The sequence below is a fragment of the Motacilla alba genome, chromosome 17, assembly GCF_015832195.1.
Source record: "Motacilla alba alba isolate MOTALB_02 chromosome 17, Motacilla_alba_V1.0_pri, whole genome shotgun sequence".
Classification (NCBI taxonomy): domain Eukaryota; kingdom Metazoa; phylum Chordata; class Aves; order Passeriformes; family Motacillidae; genus Motacilla; species Motacilla alba.
The window spans coordinates 5744973-5754311 of NC_052032.1; the positions used below are offsets into that span (position 1 = coordinate 5744973).

Sequence of the window (9339 nt, forward strand, 5' to 3'; positions counted from 1 at the left end):
CTGTGTCCCCGGCCGCGGTGCCCCGTGTCCCCGGCCGCCGTCTCCCTGTGCCCCGTGTCCCGGTTCCCCGTCTCCCCGGCCGCTCGCCGTGTCCCTGTCCCCGTGTCCCCGGCCGCTCGCTGTGTCCCTGTGTCCCTGTCCCCGTGTCCCCGGGGGGCCGCTCGCTGTGTCCCGGTGCCCCGTGTCCCCGGCCGCTCGCTGTGTCCCCGTGTCCCTGTCCCCGTGTCCCCGGGGGGCCGTTCGCTGTGTCCCGGTGCCCCGTGTCCCCGTGTCCGTGTCCCGGCCGCTCGCTGTGTCCCCGTGTCTCTGTCCCCGTGTCCCCGGCCGCTCGCTGTGTCCGTGTCCCCGTGTCCCCGGCCGCTCGCTGTGTCCCCGTGTCCCTGTCCCCGTGTCCCCGGCCGCTCGCTGTGTCCCGGGGCCGTTCCCCAGGGAAGGGTGCCGGGCTCGCGGCGCGCCCGCCGCTCCCGCTGTGCGCGCTCCCCCTTAAAGCGGCGATGCCGCCGGCGCAGCGCGGCCGCCCGGGGCTCGGCCGCGGCCCGTTTAAGGCGGGGCCGGGCCGCGCGGAGGATCGGCCATGCTGCGGGCCCGGTGGGTGCTGCCGCTGGCGGCGGGCGCGGGGCTGGGGGCGGCCCTCGCCCGCCGGGAGCCCCGGGAGCCCCGGGAGCGGGGCGATGCGGCCGAGGGGCTGCTGGCCCGCCTGCCCGTGCTGCCCGCCGTGGCAGCGGCCGGCCCGCCCGCGCCGCCGGGCTCGGGGCGCACCGAGCTGAGCAAGTACGGGCTGCCCGGGCTGGCGCAGCTGCGGAGCCGCGAGTCCTACGTGCTGTGCTACGACCCGCGGAGCCGCAGCGCGCTCTGGGTCATCGAGCAGCTCAACCGGGACACGCTCAGCGGCGCCTCGGACCGCGCCGCCTGCGACTTCCAGGAGGACGACTCGGTGCACGAGTACCACCGCGCCACCAACGCCGACTACCGCGGCAGCGGCTTCGACCGCGGGCACCTGGCCGCCGCCGCCAACCACCGGTGGAGCCAGAAGGCCATGCGGGACACCTTCTACCTGAGCAACATCGCCCCGCAGGTACGGCCCGAGGCCGGCGGGGGCAGCCGGAGCTGCCCGCGTTCAAGGGCAGGCGCTGCTCCCCGCGGGAACCCCCCGGGAGCGCCGCTGTGTTTGTGCCTGCGGGCAGAGAGGGACCGAAGGCACTCGGAGGTGCCGATTTCCTGCTAAATTTAACAACAGCAAATGCACCTGCCTGTGTGTGCCTCTCGAGCCGTGAAAGAGAGACCCCGTTCAGTGCAGTTCCTGCCAGGAGCAGAATTAAACAGTGAGATGCACACCTGCTAAAAATTGCGGCCTTGGGCAGTGGGTCCTGTCCCGGGTGTGCAAACCAGGCCATCACTGCTCCCAAAGCAGAGGTGATAGTGGAGATCTGGTATGGAAAGTGCTTGGGGCTCTGTGAGATGTGGTACAGGTGCTGTTACTCTGAACAGTGAGGAAATACCCCAGCAACTGACTACTGGTTGTGTTTCTAGAATCCTCATTTAAACCAGAATGCCTGGAATAACCTTGAGAAGTACTGTAGGAGCTTGGCAAAAAACAACAGGAATGTCTACGTCTGCACAGGACCCCTCTTCCTGCCCAGGTAAACACGAGGGGCTGAGCTGGACTGGCACCCAAAAGATGTATTGTACTGGCAAAGGAAAACAGGCTGAGGGACCAGACAGGAGGGATCTATTAAGGGCCCTCAGCAGGTGAGACCAGCTGTGCACAGAGGTTCTGTGGAAAAGTACCTTCTTTGGATTAGTTTATGTATTTCCCATCCAGATGATTATTTCATGAGTCTGGGATTGTTGAGCTGCAGTATAACCAGCTTGTTGTTGTTTGCAGTCCTTAACAATTTAGTAGATTAGCTGATTACTGCAGACCCCATTCCTGCAGAATAAAGCTTTCAGGTTCAATGTCATGGACTGCTTCTCCACTTAAGGACACAACTTTATTTTCAAAGATCTCCACGTAGCACCAAAGAGCAGCTGTCTCATGTTGAGATCTCTTCAGCAGCAGGAAATAGCTGGAAAGTCTGTTAAAGAGAGCCAGCAGGGATTTGGGAGCAGCCCGAATGCTCAGCTCACCCTCACCCTGTCACATGGCCTCTGCCCCAGCCATGTTTTACAGCCCTATTGCAGGGGCAGAGCTGCTGCCTGCTGGGGCTGGGGGCTCATTTAAGGGGGTGTTGGAGGACTGAGGGGGGCAGAGTGACACCAAACCAGGAGATAACCTGGGATGTTGCTGTTGGTGCAGGATGGAGGCCGACGGGAAGATGTATGTGAAGTACCAGGTGATCGGGAAGAACAACGTGGCTGTCCCCACCCATTTCTTCAAGGTGCTCATCTTGGAAAAGGAGAGTGGGGAGATTGAGTTGCGCTCCTACGTGATGCCCAACAGCCCTGTGGACGATAAAATCCCCCTGGAACGGTTCCTGGTTCCCATCGAGAGCATTGAGCGAGCCTCAGGGCTCCTCTTTGTCCCAAATATCCTCAGGAGAACAAGCAACTTGAAAGCCATCACAGCTGGAAAGCAGTGAACCCTGACTAGAACAAATACAGGTACCCCCTGGCAAGGGACTGGCAGTCACCTGCAGAATCAGTTCCTTGTGCAGTTGTGAATGTGGGAATTCAGATTCAAACCCGTGCTGCTCTCCACTGTTCCCCTTGTGTCTAACTGGAACACAGACACACAGCAGGTCTCCAGAGTGCTCCTGCAGGAGGCTCAGGGGCACCTGACACTGTAGTAGCTCTCTAGGATTTACCCCCAATCCGCTGCTGCCTTGGAGTTGAGTGAGGCTCGTTCAGGCAGAAAGGGAAGTCAACTAACTGTTGCTGTTCAGCAGGGAAAGGTGGATGCCAGGGGAGGAGAGGAGAAGTTCCTGCCTTCCTGTGGCCAAAGAACTGTACCATTGTTTTCTTTCAGAAGATGGTTTTAGCAGTAAAGCTTTGAACACCCATGGTATTGGTTGTTTCTTATCTGCTCTCACCAAAGCTCTGAATATCTCAGCAGGAGGAGGGGAGGATGGAGCCAACTTTTCCAGCTGCTTTCCTGTCTGAGCTCACTGTAGGCTGAGCTTAAGGCATCACAGCCAGAGCCAGACTGTAATGAGATGATGTGTTTTAGTGCTGAGGCTCAACTGAAGCTCCAGCCCTTCCTGCTGTTGGGAAAGATGAAGCCTTGAAGGGGGGCTGGGGGAAGTCAAGCTGAGGCAGGAACTGCTTCTTAGCCTAAGGATAAGTTCTGACTTTGTTTCAGTCTGAAGGCCACATCACTCCAGAGGCAGTGCCTGAAAACACACACCTGGATTTCACAGCAACTGACGTTCCATACTGCTCTATTCCCACTCCAGATGTCTGAGTTGCTGACGCCAAGTCTGCTGCCAGGCTCGTGCCAGCTGCTGGGGAGCAGCAACCAGCCCTTGGCTGGGCACAGACTTGGGCTCCCAGCAGCAGTGAATGCCTGGCTGGGTGCTGTGGTGTCCACAAGCAGCCTCTGGGAGCCACCAGCCCTCCCAGAGCATGCTTGCTTTAACTGCTGACAAACCAGGCGAGAGAGAGGGTCTTTGTGTGCTTTAACTGCTGACAAACCAGGCGAGAGAGGGTCTTTTTGTGGTGCTCCAGACGCAGTTTATTGCCCTGAGGAGGGTCCAGGGACGGAGACCGAGCGGGGCTGAGGGCACAGGGTTTTATAAGGGAGAAAGGGGCGGGTCCGAGGGCCAAGGGCCAATGGGAACTGAGTGCACGTGGTGCAGGGGCGGGGCAGCCAACTGGGCAACCAATGAGGTAACGGGCGGGGCATTACAGTAACCTGGACCAATAAGGGGCAAGAGCGGGGAGAACATTCTAGAGGGAGTCCATATAAGGAAAAGGGCAGTTGGACCGGGCGATACCAATGCAACCTGAGTGCTCCTGGGTGAGACCACTGCAGCCAGAGCCGTGTCTCCTTTGACCCCAGTCACCTTTGCCCTTCAGGGCTGAGGAATTACAGCTCCACTGCTAGGTCCCTGGGTCTCCACAGCTGGGCAGCGCTGCCAGCTCCAGTCACACTGTGCCTCGGTCCCTCCAGGCTCCTGGAGTGGCTTGCCCAGCACCCCACGTTTGAAGAGCTGCCTCCCCAAGGGCAGGCCAGTGGTTTCTCCTCCCTCAGCTGTCTTTGGGTGTCTTCACAGCCGCCTCAATGTGTGGTCTCAGCGCAGACAGAGAGATCAGCAGCGCTTCCTGCAGCAGAGCCAGGCCAGTCAGAGCACAGCTGGGCCATGTGTCACTGGCCCAGGCAGACACCCAGCGCCATCAGCCCTACCTCTGTCCGGATGGTTCTGCTGCCTTGGCTGGGACACGTGTTCAGGTAGAAGTCAAACAAGACACTTGGGTCGGTGACCTCCAGGTTTGGGTCCACATCAACCCCAGCTTCCAAGCCCTCAAGGCCTCCAAATACGACAAGGGCATGCCTGGGGAGAGCACAAGGACAGGGTGAGAGGGCAGACTGTCTAGGTCTGCATCCAGGCTCCTGTGTGCTGCTGAAGCACGGAGCTGTGTCTGCTGCTGACGGTGCCCACTGCAGCTGCCTCCTCACCAGAGCCACACAGCATTGGCCAATGTGACAGTCTCTGCTACCCACTGCAGAAAAAGAGGAAAAGAACTGGCCTTGTTCTGAGGTATTTCCCCTGCTCTGCTGCCTGCACCAGCCTCACTGGGAGCTCTGAGTGGGGCCAAACAGGCAGGACACAAACCTGAAGGAGGGCAGAGTGACCTGGTCCACGGAGCTGCCCCTTTCTGAGGTCCCAATAGAGAGATCGTAACCTTCCTTGAATGGGCACTCGGAAAAGACGGCACCTGGAAAACAGAGTTTGGGGTTACTGCTGCTGTGTCCTCACCCACGTGCCTTCTGGACAGGCTAAAACACTCCATGGTTGAGTGATGGCAGCAGGAGTTGCTTTCAGTGCCAAAAGTGCAGCTGGAGACAGAATGACTCCTCTTTCCCACATAATGCCCTTGCTGCAGGAGTCTCCCGCATCCTTTTCCTCAAAGCTCAAAACAAGTGCCAGGAACCACCCCCTAACAGCTCAGAGTCTTCCTACAAGGTCCAACCAACCAGAAGGTACTGAAAGAATTTTCCAGGGCTCTTGAATTCTAATTTGATAGCTGGCTCTGATGTGAATGAGTGGGATGTAGTTACCATGGAAACAGAGAAGGGCATCAACTCATCTGTTGCTGTTGTGCAGCTGTTTGGAGCAATGGTGAGTGGAGGTTACAGGGCACAGTCCTGGAGGGTGACCGGGGTGGCTCATGCCTCCTTTCAGCCCTAAAATCTGACTGCCACACGGCTGCTGGCTGCACGTGGCACGTGCACATCCCCTTCAGACAAGGAGATTTCTAGCAAAGAGGTGTGTGCAGCCAGTAGCCCTGAGACTGCTGTGGAAGCCCAGGCAGAGACTCTCTGTGGATACTCACTCAAGCAGGAGGCCAGGCGGACACTGTAACCCCAGTACAAGCCTGAGACTGCCCGGGGGTGCTGCGAGGACACCACGGTGCCTTTCCGCACTTTGGCTTCTGAAAGACAGCAGAGAGGTTAAACAGCCCCTGTGCTCTGGTGAGACCTGACCAGCCACAGCCAGCAGTTTCTCCTGGAACAGGGCACTGACTTGGTAAGCAACATCACCCTCTCTTTTTCCAGAATGTGAAAAAGTATTCTGGAAATGTGGCGAGTTTGAATTTTTGAAAGCCTGTGAGTGTGTTTGGGCTGGTTGTTACTGAGAAGAAGAAGAGGTGACAGTTCTTTCCAGTTATTGAGGGAGGCATGGTAAGGGTGTTACTAAATTTGTGTATGGAGTGAAGGGAACGTGCAGAACTGCTGGGTACCTTCAGACCTGTCATACAGAAGAACCAGCTCCTGCAGCACTGATGCTCCTGGAGCCGTGGATTACCTGGATTCTGGGGCTCCTTCAGACGCACAGTGACTCGCAGACCAGGGTTCAGCTGTTTGTCAATCTGCACCTCCTGCAGTGACAGTCACCATCAGCACCAGACATTCTGGAAGGGCTGGGGAAGGTGGGGAAGGAAGGGAATCCTTTCAAGAAGTGGGGGTCTGTTCTGGCATGGAGCTGAGATGAGGAGCTCTGCGTGTGGCTCAGGGGCTTGCTCATCAGTCTGAAACTTATTTTGCTACTCAAAGGTTCAGCTGCAGCAGTGAAGCAATGATCTGCTGGAATACCTGGGGCCTGCTGGGGCTTGGGAAGCCACAAACATTGCCAAGTCAGAAGGGACAAGACAGCAACAGCCTTAAAGCCCTCACCAGCCCAGTGCAGCCTTCAGAAACCCAGCAGCGCCCACCCTGCCTGCTGCAAATCTGCCAGAGAGACAAGGGAAGTTGTTTTGGCATCTGTGGCTAACAGACACACCTTCCTCATGCCACAGTTAACAAAAGAGCCTCTGCCCGGCTTCGTGGGCCGGTCCAGCACGACGCCCTCGCGGTACTCCGAGTCCTCGTCCATCCGCATGTGGTGGGGGCTGTCCAGGGGGTTGAGCAGCCCTAGAACAGCAAGAGCAAAGAGCTGCTGGGGGAAAACACAGGTGTAGGGGCAGGTGCTGCCCTGCTCCTTCCCTCTCAGGTCCAGTGCCGAAGTGGGGAAAAGTCCTGGCTGTGCCACGCGCAAGGAGCCAGAGCTCAGGAAGGAGAGAGACAACTGCATTTACCTGCAAACTGCAGATCCTCATGCTTAGGAAAAAAGGATTTCCTCAAGTACCTGTCACCAGAGAAAGGTAAAATGTGAAAAGGTATTTTTATGGAATCTGGATCTCAGTTCTAGCCCCGTTCTGACTCAAAGGAGCTAAGTATAGAGAAAAGGAAACTTACTGAGGGCACTCCAAGTACTGCAGGATCCGAGCCAGCTGCACACAAGCCTTGCCTTTCTTCCCAACTCCTTCAAAATCCCCCTCCACGCTCCTGAAAGTGAAAGCAAGCAGCTTGTTAACTCAGCATGAGACTGGTCAGGTCTCCAGAAGACCAAGCCTTGCTTCTTAATCTGACAACAGCAGCACATCCCTCCCCTCTAACCCTTGTAAGAGGGCTGCTCCAGAGACAATCTAGTAACAAATCATCCTTGGAACTCTCTCCGAGCCAAGGACCTTTTTCAGTTTTGTATTTTGATCTTTGTGTATTAATGTGATGTGGCAGGGTGTCAGGAAGATGTCCTGACAGATGTCCTGTCCTTCCACAGCAAGGTTTAAGGGTACAGGAGGACTCAGCCTCCTGTTGCTTCGTCAACCCCATGCTGGAATAAATTATCTGAGCTGCCAGGGCAGTTCAGTCAACATCTTCTTCCCTGGGGTATAGTGGTCCCTGTAATCCTGGCACTGGGGAGAGGTACATGCAGTTCCTTCCTGGCCTTAGCTTAAGAGAAGAGTCAAGGAACATAAAGCTGAGAGGAAATACCATGCAGAACAAGATGGCTCTTCCTTTAGAGAATCACACAATGGCCTGGATTGGAAGGGAACTTGACAGGAGGTGGAAAAGATGATCTTTTATGAGCAGGGACACCTTCCACTATCCCAGTTTGCTCCAAGCCCCATCCAAGCTGGCCTTGGACACTTCCAGGGACAGCGCAACCACAGCTTCTGTGGGAAAGCTGTGCCAGGGCCTCGCCACCCTCACAGGGAGGAACTCCTTCCTGAAACCTAATCTAAGCATGCTCTCCTCCAGTCTTTGCCTTACTTGACATCCTCTCCGTGCTCGTCGAACACCACGATCTCGTCCACGCAGAAGATGGCGCAGGCGCGGGCGATCTGTCCCGCCAGGTAGGAGCGCAGCGCCGGCGACTGCGCGTTGTTCAGGATGGAGCCGGGCAGGGCCACGCTCAGCGTGTGCGGCCGGCCTGGGGGGCAGAGACATGGTGAGAGAGCCACACCCGGCAGCCCGTGTGCAGCATCGCATCGGCTGCTTCAGCTGCGCTCGTGCTGCGGGAAAAGCAACTTCTGTTTCTTAGATTTAATCGCTGGTGTTCTCTTCAGAAGGATCTCTAGTGCAGTGCTTGCTGCACAGTGCTGGTTTGGCCATGTGGACTGATCCACATCGGATCTGTGAAGTAACACTTTTCCTATCGACAGCTAACACTGACTGCCTTTTAAGAGCCAGGTTTTCCAGCCCTTTTCCACCCAGGTCTCCCCAGTGGGTCACAGCGGCATCACCTGTGTCTTCCTTCTGCTCCTCCTGCGTCTGGGCTTGCTGTTCTGCCAGCTCCCGCATCCGCTGTTTCTCCAGTTTCTTCAGCAGCTTAATTTCCTTCCATTTCTTCGTCTCTGCTTTCCCTGGGACGGAGAACAGCGCCTGGCGTTAAGCACCGCTCCGAGCGGCGCCACCCCCGCGATCCCCGGCCTTCCTTACTCTCCTGCTTCCAGCGCCGCCAGTCCACCTTCCTGTCCTCAACCTACGGGGGACAGCACGCGTTACCGCCGGGCTCCCCTCAGAGCCGGACCCGGGGAACGCCCCGGGCTCCCCTCAGGGTGGCGGGCCGGGCCCGGGCCCCCCTCACCGCCCACCTGCGCGCCCCTGGGCCGCTTCCCCACGCCGCTCTCCGCGTCCGCCATCTTCCCCGCGCTGCCGGCCGCGCCCCCGCGCTGCTGATTGGCCGGAGAGCGCAGGCCCCGCCTACGGCTGGGTGGAGCCACAGGTCACGTTGTTGGTGTTTGACCGGCCCGCGCGGCAGCGGAGCTAAGCAGGGTCGGCCGCGTTCCGCACGGGATGGGTGACCCCAGGCGCAGCCCGTGGGCACAGGGAGATCACAATTCCACGTGGGACTGCTGTAAAATCTGCGTGGCTTTGCACAAGCCCTGCGTGTGTTCTGGATAATACGTAGATGCACCCTGCCCTTTGCAGGTTGTGTCATGGCCTAGATTAGAGCCCACACATGTGGGGGTGTTGCAATTAATCTTCATATTAACAATCTCATTGCATGGTTCTTTATCGGTTTCAGTGACTGCGACTCTCCCCACATTTGGTACATATATGGGTGCAAAAGGGTTTTCAGCAGCACCCTCACCCACCCATGCTGAGCCCGCAGGTGAGATGGGACACCAAGAAAGGCAGGTGGCTGCCTGCCTCCTTCCCTCCCTCCTGCTGGCCCGTGCAGCTCTGCCTCCAAGGGAACTGGTGCCACCAGCTGCAGCCCAGGATGGAAACCTACAGAGCTCTCCCCACCAGCCTGAGTGGGACAAATAGCCACCAACACAGGACCCAGCACAGATGAGGCTGCTCTCAAGGAGAGCTCCATCAGTCCTGCAGTCATTACAGAAACACTCTTC

At 57.7% G+C, this 9339-nt stretch overlaps 2 protein-coding genes across 2 annotated transcripts; one reads left to right on the forward strand and one right to left on the reverse strand.

Annotated features, from left to right (window-relative positions):
- Positions 1-559: 559 nt before the first annotated feature.
- ENDOG (endonuclease G) lies at positions 560-3004 on the forward strand. The gene is made up of 3 exons (XM_038156228.1): positions 560-1075; positions 1531-1640; positions 2297-3004. The coding sequence occupies exons 1-3, from the start codon at positions 575-577 to the stop codon at positions 2577-2579; spliced, it is 894 nt and encodes a 297-aa protein (XP_038012156.1). The 5' UTR covers positions 560-574; the 3' UTR covers positions 2580-3004.
- Positions 3005-3646: 642 nt separating this feature from the next.
- SPOUT1 (SPOUT domain containing methyltransferase 1) lies at positions 3647-8670 on the reverse strand. Its single transcript, XM_038156227.1, has 12 exons — positions 8578-8670; positions 8423-8465; positions 8227-8346; positions 7754-7913; positions 6896-6985; positions 6736-6785; positions 6441-6571; positions 5967-6039; positions 5494-5592; positions 4773-4875; positions 4343-4490; positions 3647-4260 (listed from the first exon to the last, which is right to left on the reverse strand). The coding sequence occupies exons 1-12, from the start codon at positions 8623-8625 to the stop codon at positions 4186-4188; spliced, it is 1140 nt and encodes a 379-aa protein (XP_038012155.1). The 5' UTR covers positions 8626-8670; the 3' UTR covers positions 3647-4185.
- Positions 8671-9339: the final 669 nt, after the last annotated feature.